The 14,060-nt window shown below is 37.3% G+C and overlaps 1 protein-coding gene across 3 annotated transcripts in view; it reads right to left on the bottom strand.

The window, feature by feature from the left end:
* The window catches only part of PDE6C (phosphodiesterase 6C), a 29,458-nt gene that overhangs the window by 7,771 nt on the left and 7,627 nt on the right, over window positions 1-14,060 (bottom strand). For all 3 annotated transcript variants that reach the window (XM_057402341.1, XM_057402340.1, XM_057402339.1), the window contains 14 exons: window positions 10,405-10,557; window positions 10,201-10,290; window positions 9,838-9,978; window positions 9,243-9,317; window positions 9,088-9,152; window positions 8,912-8,978; window positions 8,131-8,178; window positions 7,783-7,932; window positions 6,996-7,139; window positions 6,843-6,911; window positions 4,142-4,288; window positions 3,651-3,758; window positions 3,433-3,542; window positions 1,267-1,354 (listed from right to left, as the gene is read on the bottom strand). In XM_057402341.1, the coding sequence (XP_057258324.1) occupies window positions 1,267-1,354; window positions 3,433-3,542; window positions 3,651-3,758; window positions 4,142-4,288; window positions 6,843-6,911; window positions 6,996-7,139; window positions 7,783-7,932; window positions 8,131-8,178; window positions 8,912-8,978; window positions 9,088-9,152; window positions 9,243-9,317; window positions 9,838-9,978; window positions 10,201-10,290; window positions 10,405-10,557 (1,455 nt within the window). The remainder of the gene's footprint in view (window positions 1-1,266; window positions 1,355-3,432; window positions 3,543-3,650; window positions 3,759-4,141; window positions 4,289-6,842; window positions 6,912-6,995; window positions 7,140-7,782; window positions 7,933-8,130; window positions 8,179-8,911; window positions 8,979-9,087; window positions 9,153-9,242; window positions 9,318-9,837; window positions 9,979-10,200; window positions 10,291-10,404; window positions 10,558-14,060) is intronic.

The following is a 14,060-nucleotide window of genomic DNA, read 5'->3' as shown; positions in this document are numbered from 1 at the left end:
TAGACGTTTTAAAGCTTCACGGTAGAAACCTTTTCCTCCTGTTAGCCTGGGTTAGCACAATAGCCTGCTGTGGTATTAGGGATCTAGAATAGTGAGTGCAATGTCCTCTCCCTCAGGCAAAGGGAATTAGAGCATTGCACAGTATTTTTCTCAGGGTTCTGGTTTTATTTCCTTCCATTAACTAATGGGACAATAAATAAGAGAGCAAGGAGCCTGGCAATGCCTCTGTTGAGAGCCTCCAGAGGTCTTGACAACTGCTCCAGCAAAGAGCAGGAGTTAGTCCCTGGCATCACATTTGAAAACAAAACATACATTGCCATTAATAAAGATAAAGGTGGTTTATATCATAAATCTTCTGGGGGTTTATGATCATTGTGCTGCTGGTTAATGTAAGGATTTATTCTGTGGCCTCATGAAGTCAGGAAGTAGCAACACCACAGGGATTAGAAAATGAAAAATGAGGGTGGAAATGGGTGCTTGCCACGCTGCTGCGAACAAGTGGGATGTAAGTGGCACATGTGTTCAAGTCTTGCCTGTTAAACCTCCTATTTCCTCACAAAATACGTAGTAAAAAGGTGTAGTCTCTTCCCTTGTAGCCAGGACAGAGCCAGGCACTGCTGGGGGGAAGCATGGCTGACCCCCACTGCAGGAGCTTGGCTCTGGGGGCAGAGGGTCCTGGCAGGCTGCGCTGCCGCCATTTTGTTGAGCCTGAGGAGACTGGTAGGGAATCTTACCCCTGCGGTTGCTGGGGGTGGGCAGCTGAGGGTACCTGCCTGATTCAGGTAAGACTGGTAATGGGAGCTGCAGCAAAGCCTCATGACACCTTAACAAAGTCAGGTCTGTGTGGGGTTCTGGCCTGGGAGTAAGGGGACCTTCCATAGACACATCTACCCCTGTGACCCTCAGCCGCCGGAGCCAGACCTGAACTCAGACCTCATGAACTAGGGGCAGCAGTTTAATGACAACGTGTATGTATTGTATTTTCTGCTTTGGTTTCAACATCTACTGTTTTGTAAAAGTGGAAAGAACCTGAGGAGTGAGGCCCAGAGGAAAAACTTTTCTATCTTAAGTCTATTTCTAGTGGAATTACTGATGTTTGTCTAAGAGTGGACAATACATAAGAATTTGATTTAAATTTCAAATTCTAACATAATTTCTTAATCTGGGCCTAGAGGGATGAATAAGTCATGGTGAAATTTGGAACATCATAACTTAACTGGGTCTTTTGTGTTGATCAATGTGAGCAGAAGGTTCATACAGACATACCTCATCTTGCAGTAGGGTTTTACTGTACTCTAAGTGATGTCTTTCTAAAATGGAAGAGCCATGAAGTTTTGCCAGTGGAGCAGCTGACCTGTTGAAAAAGAAGCAAATCTGAATAGTGTTCTATATTAGAGGTAATATTTTTGGTTCAAGATTCAGATTGTTCAGACTTCAGTTTAAAATGCTTCATGTTCAGTAGTTTATGTATCTTAACCATTGGTGTGATGCAGAACAAAAAAACCTCCGCTTGCTTGCGTTCTCTCCCTCTTCACTCTGTGACTAAGTAATGATGGAAATCGGAGAGGACCGACTGTTCAGTGGCTGCTAAAGTCAAAGGCATGGTTAGATGCCTTAAAACCTGTATTAAAACACGCCTCTGTTTCATCTTGCATGTTCAGTTTTGCTGTTTGTTTAACCTACACACCTTCTGTATACTTTAAAAGTAGCCTTTTCCATCTTTTAGTATTCATTCTTTGGCACAGCTTTTGAACTCTGTAATGTATGTGGCCAAATCCACTGCGATTCTAATTTACTGTAAGTTAAATCTGAAGTAACAGTATAATGGAGTTTAATTCCTCTAATGCCCTTGGTCTCCTCCCTTCCGCCAAAATCACCGTTTTATGGATGGCACAAATCCTGACAGCTCAGGTGTGTTCAGGCATCACAGATCTGAAAGCATCACTCTAACTTTGGGCTAAGAGAAAATTTTATGTCAGATTATGGTAGCGGGAGGCTGGTATAAGTATCCAGCCTGCGTAGGCTCCAGGGGGCTCTGCATGTTTAGAAGTGTATTTTGCTGCGTTCTTCCCTTGACTAATAACTCTGTTCCTCAGATAACCCAAGGTGGATTGCTACATGCTACCTGTATTTTCTGACCTGTGATTAGGACTGTCGTGGTAAAGCCTGATAACTTTTATAAATAGCCTTACTCCATATGACCTCGTGTAGAGGGCTTTCAGCTAGGGAAGACCACAGTAGGAAGATTTAAACCCCCCCTTAAACTTGTTTGGATGAGAGGCAGTCTGCTGAATAAGAATCAGCATCTCTTTCTCTGTCTCCTACGTCACCTGGAGAATCCCTGAGAATAATCAGAAAATCCCCTCGTGTTACTGCTCTAGCATGCAGGCTGAAATGCCTCTGCTGGGAGGAGTGTATGCAGGATCAGAGGGGAAAGATGAATCATTCTGGAGATACAGTTAATGGAGACTGTACTAAGAAAATTACGGTTATAATCTTCTGGTACATGTGACATTCAGTGAAACTGTGTTCTCCAGCTAGCACATAGAAACAAGCCCTAACAGAACATGTAAAAGGATAAAAGGTAGATTGTTCATTTCAGGAGAAAAGTGGGTCTCAACATGATGTAAAGTTGTAATAAAAAGGTAAGTTTAAACCAAAATTAATTAGTCCTTTTTTATAACAAGTATCTATTAATTAATATTTCATGAGAAACAAGGGAGAGGAATCACAAAGAAATCCTTTAGAATATTTACTCAAAACAAAAAGGAGCATGAATAGCTAAGCTTAACTTCATGATGCGTAACTTAACAGCATGTGGACCCAGTGACAGAGCACAAGCTCTTTAGCTGAGAATCCTGTATAACACAAGGAGCTTACACCTCAAGAAAGGACGTACATCAGTAAGTAAACTGTGGGGGGAATGACACGGACAACTGAGCTAGTCAAATCAGACCATAGAAAAAGCAAAGAAAAAGAATGTATCTTAAATCCTGTCTCAGTTTAAACTGGCCCTTGTTTATGCCGCATCCTGATTCCCTCTTCAGAAAAGTGCTTATGCCCTGTCTTAACAAAAAATAATCCAGTTAAGGATTTTAATTTACTTTTCTTATTTCTTTGTAGCCTGATGTGCATGAGGCTCTGCTAGAATCCAAGCATTGCTAGACGTTGGTCTCTCTTAAAAATGAATTGCAGATCCAGAAGACTCTTCTAAGATTCTAGTTTTGCATTTTGTCTTTGTGTTTCAGCTGTCATGACAAATGCTCTGAGGCAGAAATCTTCAGGATAAATGTTAAATCATGCCAGATGAATATGGAATGTATATCCTAGATTTTTGTGAGTGCTGAAATAGTTTGGTTGGGCTTTTTGGTTTTGTTTTTCATTCGCTGTTAAAAACATTACATTTCTGTATGTTTGAATATTTGCACTTACTTCATTTGATACAAGTTATTGGTCCCTCTGTGATCAATATCATGGCAGAAAGCAGCAGCAACCATGGCAAAGGCTTCTAGATCAGTATAGTATTTCTTTATTTTGCCTGTCTGTAAAAGAAAAACAGACAATTTGGAGTGTGTAAGCTCTTGAATTTTCCAGCTGGAACTGAAAGGAAAACTAAATGGTGAATGAAAGGTTGATACTGGCAATACTACCATTAGCAGAGTAAACATGGTTTGTCCCACATTGAATCCATGTCGCCAGTTATGGTAAGTGATATCTCGATAACCCTTCCTGACTGTGTACATCCATCTTGTAAGGACCTATTATGAACAAAAATGATGAAGACTTTGCTGTTAGTTGAAACAAAGTGATGGGATGGCTATAAAATTATTGGAATATATTATAAAATTACTGTAATAATAAGAAAATTCTATGAAAATAATGGCTTTTTATTGAATTAAACATGGAAACAGCAATTTTGTCTTAAGTAAATGCCTCTTGATTTAATTCCTTCTATGGCTCACATATTTTTAGGATTAATTTTAAGTCTTTATGAAAATATGTAAATATTTAATTAAGAAGGGAAGATTGATATCCATACCAGTAATACTATAGTACTGCCTACTTTTATATTAAAACATCTACAATCAGCTATTTTTCTTCTATCTTAAAATAAATATTAACAAGACAAAATAAATCAGACCTCAGCTGGGACTTTGAACTTTTCAACAACATTTATCTCAAAGAACAGTCGTATTCCACAAGTTATCAGGCCATGCTCTGTAACAGGGAAGTCACTGAAGCGGAATTCATACAGTTCTAAATCTTTTGGATCAGGTAATTCTTCCTTCTGAAAAGTCAAAAACACAATGTTTTTTTCTGGCAAGAAAATAGAAAAAAACTTTTAATTTTCTTTTCTCACTTCAGTAGAAATGTTGCCTAATGACAGTATGCTTACTGTATCTTCAAAGGCCTCGGGTTTTGGTACACACTAATGTATAGTATGTTACGAAACACAATCTTGATACTGCTGGCTTTCTGCTCAAAGATGGTAGGTAAATATCTTGACCAGATGGTATTATTTTCCTACTCTGAATTCCAACAAAATCTGTTGTGACCATTTCAACATTTCCTTAGTTCAGAAATCTCAGGCCTTGCCATTTTTCCTTCCTGTTACAAAATTCTGTGATTCTCTTTCTTTTAGCCTGGTCTTAAGGCTGCAGTTCATCTTTTTCACAAAGCTATTATGTGTTCTTCCCTATTGGATCTTATGAATAGTGATGAATATAGTGATCAAAACTAACCTGTCTGGAACAAAACATGTCATTTACTTTCTAGTGTGGTGTCTGGTGGCAATTCTGTCCTAGTAATTCCCTTTCTTAGTTTACAACAGTCTGTTCTGAAGAATCCTGACCACTGATGAGAGATCATGCCAGAAGTAGTGGACTGTGTTAAGTGCATTATCTTTTCCCATGTACTAAACCTCACCAGAAGCTGTCTGGATGCCAAGCAGAGATTTTTCTCTCCTGAAGAGCAGATACAGAGCTTAAGTCAGCTATTCCTTGTACTAAAGAACCTCCATAAAGCATACACTAAATTCTAAAATGCAGAGGATACAAAGGTTAACAAGTCTGTATTAAATACCCTATTTTCTATACGTAATGTAGATTCACATTGATTAACTGGTAATAGCGATATTAGTGAACTGTTCTATAACACTTTTCATCTGTATATTCCAAAGCCTAGGGAAAGATAATATATTTTAAAGAATGCACCCCAATCCAAGCAAGAATTAATTCAGGGAAGTCTTACAAAATGCTAAAAATAGATTGTGTGATCACAGTGACTCCCTTCCTTCATAGCAGTCTATCTCCATTTTATAGAAAAAAGATGACTGAATGCATGCATGTATTTTAACCAATAATGCTGAACATCCAAAGGTATTTCCTTCTCCCTAGGTTTTTCCTTTATATCTGCTCTGATCTGAGGTCAAGGACAAAGAAGCCTGTAGCAGTGGTGTTTTAAGACCCATTACTTTGTGAATCGTCAGATCTAGAAACACCTGCTTTATCTCATTAGCTATCTGGGATTCCAGGTCTTATAATAGGATAAAGCATTTGCATGTAGGCCTGGCAGTGGAGAAGATATTAGACCTTTGAATTTGTAACTCCATAATGTTGAAGGAACTCATTTTAATTGCTTTGGGAGATTTAAAAATTCATACCAGCATTATGTTTTTACATTTGGAGCCTGTACCATGATAATCACTTGTTGCTCTACCAGTAGAGATATTTTATAGCATTTATCTAATAATTTTTATAATTCTTCATGCAGCTAAATGAAATTTACTGTAAAAGGTATGTGAAGGTACACACCTTTTGATTTTTTGGTTTCACCGCTTGTTAAGCTGTTTGAGCATTGGTTTTGTGGGAGCCAATAAAGCCTGAACACCACTGCTTTCCAGCATGCACGTGTACATAACTAAAAATAGTTCAGTGAGATCTTTTCTCTATGTCTATGTCTGCATTAGCAAATGTGGTATAATAGGAGGAAATATGTAAAGTGCTTGGTACTGGAAGTCAACAGATGTGTAGTTGACCTTCTTTCTACAGCCTAGCTCTGTTTTGATCCATTAAAAGTGGAAGTTCATTCAGTATTTTCCTGGAGCACATCTTTGAGTTTTATTTCAGATAAAGTAAGCCAGTACATTTGCTTGAGGACTGCTCCACAAGAAAAAAGTGCACTAACTGGGCACAAACAGGAATTTTCCTCCAAAAAGACACTCCCTTTCTAGATTGAAATAGTAAGACAGCCAGAGGACCGCACAGTCTGGGAAAGAAAGTGATTCTTTTTTTTGTTTACTAGAAGCAGAGTTAGCTGGTTAGGTCAAATCTGTTTTATCAATGTGAAGTCACTGTGATGAAGTCTTTGGACTTCTCTGTCAGAAGGAAATGCAGGAAAATAAATCTGAAAGTAGGTTAGTTCCACTGGACACTCCTACATGTTCTCTCTTAGTCAGAATGAAAGTCAACTTACATCAAGATCCATTCTTTTACCTTCAAAATTAAATAAATTCAGTTATAGGTGTAGCACTGTCCCCATGGATATTTAAAGAAGCATTTTAAATGTTAATTCATATATAAGTGTTTCTATATACTCTGACTGTCCAAGTCAGTTGACACATATTTGGCACTGAGTGTTTCCCTTAGGTAACGATGAGGTCTGCACGTAGAACCAAAGAGGTTGAGGAGGTGTTACTAAATCAATTTCATCTAGTTTGTGGAACTGATAGCTAAAATCAATTCTAGTAGTCAGCATTTGGCTATACACAGCTTGTTCTAAAATGAGGACATATTACTATCTGATTTAAGCACACCACTAGAATTTTCAGTTTAATGACTTACCAAAATCCTGATAAGATCCTTTTGATCACACTCTTCTATGCTATTTACATTTAATTTCTCCTTGTATTTCTAAAAATAAAAATGAGTAAGAAATTGATTTTTTTACATAGCAAATGACCTACTTTAATTTTGTGAGTGTGGACAGGAACTTACCAGTATAGATTCAACTTCAGAAGGGGTGGCCTTTGTCTGGTACATAAGCATTTCCTGAGCAATGTCTTTCCTGTTTTCAAGCTTGTTCATTTTGTCGTAAGTGTCAGTATTTAAAACAGACCACCCCAGAAACTGTGTGAGAGTCTGGAACAGAGGCAAGAAAAGTGAAGATGACACCATAACAGTAAAATTTGAATATACTTTTCTTAAACTCCAATTTCTGGTAGTGCTCTTTGAAAAGCATAACTCTACTTGTTAGAGACCTTCATCTTCCATGAACGTGTTCTGTTAACACATGGCAGCTTTTAATAACACTGTTTGTCTCAACCTAGTAATTAAGGGCTCATATTCCCACAGGACTTTGAGGCTGCTGAAGCTTAAGTTAGCTGAGTGGACTTGAATACGTTGCGTAGCATCTTGCCCAAGTACATGCAATCATAAGCTCTCTGGAAACACCCATGCTCACAGGCACAATATCCATTGGCAAGCAACACAGCATACCTGACTACCCATTGCTAATTAGGAGATGCTGACCATCACTAAAAAGTCAAATTATTAAAAGTAAAACTATATCTGACTTTTGGTCATTAGTAGAACTTAAACAATCTCTCATAAATTTCTGGGTTTATAAAGGGAAAATTTCTGATCCTTAAGAAAGGACAGACATTTGGTTAGATGATAATACAGCCAATTTGAAAATTTTTAGACATTTTAAAATTACTTTTTACAATAATATTTTTATTAACATCACATGGCTCCTTACAGCCTTTAATCCCATTAAGCTTACTTCAATGATCTGTTCATCATACTCGTCAAAAGGTTTTCCATCTTTCCTATTGTAAAATGTTGCAACTCCAACAATTTCTTCTTTTTTGTTGACAATGGGCAATGATAGGACATTTTTGATAACCCATCCAGTCTCATCCACTGGTCCTTTCTGTGGGAAAGCCAAAGAACTGTGTATGTATATTTCTTTCAAAGTAGTAATACAGCTGTTGATATAGGCAATGTAACTCTGAGACCCATTCATCACAACCAAAGGAGTAATTATTTATGTAATCAACTGCATAACTAATTGGTGGAAAGCATTAACATATTTTTCTACAATATCTATTTTTAACATTACTGGAATTACCTGAAATGTGAAATACTCATCTGCTGGGGCATTCATCATGTTACAAATCTGCAGCATGAAGAAAAGGAGGCATTGTTTAGATAGAATATGAGCTGCACCAACACTTGGCCTGGTATTTTAAAAAGGTCTATTTATTCTCTAAGCTAACAATGATGAGCACACTATCTAGCTATAGACATTAAAGCTGTTCCTATTAAATTACATGTGGATATTCTAACAGACATCATCCCAGAGTGCTTGCAGAAAAGTCCCTCATGTGTGATGTCATATAGTGCATAAACATAGGCGTAATCATTTTAATAAAGTCACTTCAGGATTAAAATGGCATGGGGGTTTATAGAAAGAAATAACTCAGTACTAAGAGCTCTATCCTAACTGCTATTATAAAACCCATAGGATTACTAATAACTGTCATACATCACAACTTTGAATCATATATATTGTCTACGCAAGAAGATTTTAGAACTGTGTATATGATGATTTTCTTATTTTGACATTTTTTTTGTGAGACTTGGCACACATGGAAAGTGGTATCAGACGCACATATTATTCCTCTGATGTCACCACAATCAGAGGGAAATTTTCCTTATGTTTTGCCTGTTTATGCCAAGGCCTTGTCTCCATCCAGACTACTGATTTCACCTGGGAACCAATGACACAGGAAGCAGCATGGCATTTTTGTTGAGGTTTTTGGCTGTGGGGAGGTTTGGGAGGTTTTTGTTCAATCAGAAGAACTGCATGAATGAAAACTTTTAGTTTTTTACTTTTACTATGAACTTACAAATCCATTTTCAGCAACATATGTTGGCAGTCCACTGACAAGACACCAGTGATCTGCTGGAGGTGACCTTTAGAGAGAGAATGAGATTAAACGATTTCTGCAATACAGACATTACTATTCTATCCCAGCAATATATCTAGTTACCACACATTCACAGGCTGCTAAGGAATACTCACGGAATTACTTTGATTTCTTCTTTCCCATGTAAAATATAGTCAATAATCTTATAAAAGTTGACTTCCTAAAATTAAAAGAGGAAAACATGCAAGTGACCTGTACAGCCTCAATTTTTGAAATTCAGATTCATAAAAAGAAAAATTAATATCCTCACTCGTCCATCAGGTGTCTTGGGGCCTTTGTAAGGCTCTGCCTCCCCCAGCCGGATTGGCCACTCGTCATAGAACTCCTGAGAAAATTAGACACAGGATGTTCATAGATAACATGACATCTGCAGGTAGCAATTTTATTTTTCTTTCTCCATAGCTGTGCGACAGCCACATTTAAGACAATATTAAGAAAACATTGTTACATATATTCCAGGCAAGATATGTTTGCCAATAAATTGCAGGCTAATCTGAAGTGTATCTCTGGATGGTTGTACAGGTTAATTGTTTTTTTAAAAGGCAGGTATTTTATAAAGCAATAATCAGACCTGCACTTCTCTCTTCTACCCTTTCTCACATGGAATTATTAAAATCATTTCAGAATTAGCCTTTTTGTTTATCGTGGTTTTATCCTTTGCCATGCTTATGTTTTGCATGTATTTTTTTGTGACGTGATTAGGTTTTATAGAAATTACCCCAAAAGGTTAGAAAGCTTGATAACTTTCTGCCTCAGAGAGACATGCACTAGAAATATGCAGAAAAATTGAATTAGAAGGATGGATTTTATAACTTAGAGTTAGGAGTAAGCAAAATGTTTGTTACCTTCTCTTTAGTCATGTCCAGCAGACCAACAGAGTATCTTTCACAGTTCAAATACATTCGAATAGTATACAGTGCTTTGTGAAACTGCCGTTCAATGTCTGTTAGCTCTTCAAATACTTTGTTGGCAGACCACAAAAGCATCTATTTACAACAAAAGAGAAAGAGAGTAAATGTTCACAGCGATAAGTAAATATAAGCATATGATTCCTAAGTATTCCAGAATAAGATGCATTACTCTTATCAAATTAAAAAAAAATAAAAAAATAGATGCCATCCTTACTTCAATAAGCTTGCAAGAACATAGAATAGTGGAAATAATAATGTTTTCACACAAAAATGAAGTATTAATTGAATTTTTTCTACCTGACTTCTTCGGGATTCAATATTGTAGAGATATGTTGTATGGTGGTTTCTTAGGACCAAAGATATAAAATTGAGGTATTTTTTAAAAACCTAAAAATGAGAAAAAAGCCAAAATGAGACAAAATATCAAATCAAGAGGTAGATTCCCTCAAAATACTTGTTGAACTAACAATTGCACTGTTGTGTGACATTTGAGGTTATTACCTCTTCATCCTCTTTTGAGAACTCAGTGGCATTTAATTTGTTGAGTGCCATCACAACAGCAAGCACCTCTTTACCCTGCACAATTGGGGTTGCCAGCATATTGATTGTTGTGTAACCAGTTTTTTTGTCCAGAAAGTCAGAAAAATGGTTGTTCTGAAAGAAAAAAGAAAACCAAAACAAATGAAATACATAATAGTCAGTTACCACTCCAAGGGCAAACGATAATTTCAGTTGATAATTACTGCCTGCTATGAGCACAGTTGCACAGTGCAGTAGGTTTATACTCACAAACCCCCATTATCATTATGTAACTAAACCTTGCAGTTATGTGTACAAGCTTAACTTAGGCATTAATAATGAATGTAGCTGCTGAAGTCAAGTTCTGTGTAGATTTTTATTAGAATGATGAGGAATTAAAGATATGGGAAAATCTATAATAAAGGAGAGTGTAATTTGACTTTAGGCTACCTCTAAGTCTAATACATACATGGTTTGCATGTAAGAGAATTATTTCATAGCTATGTTAATATTTTTTATTTATTTCTGTAGATAAAATTCATTATACTGTCCCATCACACAACATCTGAAACTACCATCTGTCCTGAATGTATATGGCTCAAAATGCCTCTGGCAGAGAGGCATCCCAGCAGGTATTCATCTGGTGGAGCTGTTTCTTATTTCCTGTCTGACAGACTCCCGTTCCTGCTGCTTTCAGCCCAACATACTCTTCTCGTGAATGGGGAGTTGTAGGACTAGGGGGATCAGGACACAGAGTTGCTTTTGTTAGGTGGATGATCCTGTGGGAATGAGACCACATGGCTAACGAATGAGCCACAGCTAACACCTCCACCTTTTCTTCTTGAGACCAAATGCTGAGAAGGGTTTAGTAAAAGCTATTCTTTTAATTCTTTTATGGAAAAATACTGGGATACTTGTTTATATTTCATGTAAATCTGTTTTATTTCTAAAACATTCTTGGTGCTTTCTTTGAAATGCTTTAGTGTTTTCTTCATTTAAAAAAAAATGGGATTTGAAATTTGTCAGGGAAATCTGTAAAAGGTTGTTGAGTTTCATGATGTTCCTATGACAATATATCTAAATAAGCTGAGTTATGAGTTGGGTGATTAGAATCTATCAACACATGCATACTGAGAAGTTAAATGGTTCTACTAAGCAGCTAAAATAGCCAGACTGTCTTCACTGAGCCTTTTCCATCCACTTGCATCTGCCACAACTGACAAGTCAGTGCTCAGAACTCTTCAGACATGAGCTCTCAAGTCTTTGTCTACAGTCAATGGCAGATTCTCCCTGAACTTCCTTTAACAGGTCTGCGTCTGATTTCTCCAGGTGATGAGTGGTTAGTGCTGAAAGAGAATGTCAGGAGATGGCGAGAGGCCTAGTAGTCAGGTAGCCAGACTACATCATAGCACCATGGATAGGAATGGCAGCCAGCCAGGGAAGGACCAAAGGAGTCCTGTTTTAAAGACACCCACCAACAATCAAGATTCCGAAACCTTACCAATCCCCTGCTGTTAGCAAGTATTTGTGAACCCACTTATAAAGTTACTGACATGTTACTTCATGTCTGCCTGCAGAGCTAATGGATATTACTGCTATTAATTACTGCCATAGCCTAGGCAGCCAAGATCTGCATGATGCATCTCAAGGTGTCTTCCTTGCTGATGGGCTGGAGAATGTTGCAGGATGCTGTATAATGGAATTTCTTCTTTCAGAAATCATATGTAAAACTACTTAAACATTTTCTAGGTTGTGAAATCCAATAAGAAAAGACTAGGAAATGCAGAACTAAAACTGTTTGTCTACTATTTGTATCCTTCTTCTTAATTTCTTTTTTCCCCTCTTCACTCTAGCAATTGTTTCTGGTATATGTTGAATTTATAGCATATACAACCCTGAGAAGGTAGACTGGATTTTATTATGTGTTCAGAATGTTAGGGGTTTCCCCACATGCACACTTCAATTCTTCATAGTCTTTAGATAGCCCATCTTTTATATTTGCATTTTAGATTTCCTTCAATGAGTGCATTACTCTGGAAGGAATTCAATGTGTGGCAGTAACTCTGAAATCTCTTCTATATTTACTGGCTGGGTTCTCTTACAGAGAATTGATTCTCCTAAGGACATCTTCATAAATCACATTGAGATGAATAAATGTAACCAGTATGTTTTCTCTGTAGTTCAATGTATCAGTATATATTTGAGTCGCTGAAAAGTGTAGCCAGTTTTGCATATACTATCCAGGTGAAGAAGGGTTTTTTTCTATTTCAGTCAAACTTTCCATGAGTTATTCTCTGCTTTTCTTAGAGAAAGGTGTAGAGGTGTCTCAACAGACATCCAGGGAAAATGACAGTCAATCTGTCTCTTCTGTGTAAAACTCAGATAATGCCCTGCCATCTGCTAAGCAAGTATGTTATTATGTGGAAATATTTTATTTTCTCTGAGACCTATTGCCTACTGATACAACCAGTCTGGGTTTGAGTGTGGTTTTGGGCTTTGGCAATAATTTCTGAATCTCTGTTTTAGCCATCCAAAATTAAGTAAGTCAGATAGATTATCTGACCCTCTTTTGCAGTCCCTTGGCCTCCCCAAGACCATCTAGCATAATGGCAAGGCCCAGGTTCCTGATGTGAGAGTGCTGTATGCTGCTATGAGGGGATAAATGAGACTTTCAGACACTCCTGGATTTCTGAATACTTAAAAGGGACCTGTACACACCACATGAGCTGAATCAGCAGAACACAGCTGCTGACTCCAGACTGAAGGTACAAGCAGCGGTGTTCAGAATTGTTCAGAAGAAGCACTTTTGGTCATACAATTTTTGCAGAGGATAGGAAAATTTGAATGCAAGTCTGTGTTAATAAACAGAAAGTTCAGTGACCGCAAGCCATCTTGAGTTGTGCCTAGACAGTGCAATGCAGAAATATACAAACACCTCATAGCACATTGCCAACATTCCCACAGCATGTACAAAAACTCGTATAGCACATGATTCGTATATATAAGCAAAAATTTGTGCTTAGTTTTAGGCTTTTCATTATTTAATATTTTGCACACAGTTGCTACAAGTTTTGAAGCCTTTATCTCAAGGTTTCAAAATATTTTCTTTTGAGAACATAAGCTTCTTTTGTTTTCAAAGAAAATAACTTTTTGCAATGTCTGGAAAACTATGTTTATAGGTAAGCAAGAAATGTGTTCTGCAGTACCAGAGGCAGAAAACCAGAAGAGTGATGTGAACTTTTAGCTCTCAGTTAAATCATCAGACAGGCTTTTTTAAAAAATAAAGGAAAGGTGATCTGTGATAACTCCTTAATTGTAGTACATTTGTAAGCATTTTCTACTAGCTACTCTTAAAGCTGAGATACCTAGCTGTTTACTGTACAATGATCAGATCTGTAGATATATCCTAAAATGTTCAGCATGTCCTGGATTTGCACTAAGCTAGCACCAGCATACCTGAATGGAAAATCAGGGCACCTCTTTGTATTCATATTTCTGTTGTAGGTGATGGAAGGTGACTGAAGAGTTTGGCAAGATAAAATGGATCTAGCCTATACACTTGCAAATTAGTAGTTAATTCATGTTTCCTGATTCTCTAAACCATGACACCATTTCTATCTCACTGTAATTCACCAGCA

The sequence above is a fragment of the Pezoporus wallicus genome, unplaced genomic scaffold (genome assembly GCF_028554395.1).
Source record: "Pezoporus wallicus isolate ANWC-B61680 ecotype Strahan unplaced genomic scaffold, APGP_CSIRO_Pwel_v1 contig_6787, whole genome shotgun sequence".
Lineage (NCBI taxonomy): Eukaryota > Metazoa > Chordata > Aves > Psittaciformes > Psittacidae > Pezoporus > Pezoporus wallicus.
Note: the sequence above shows the minus strand (reverse complement) of the source record. Positions and strands in the feature narration are given on the sequence as shown.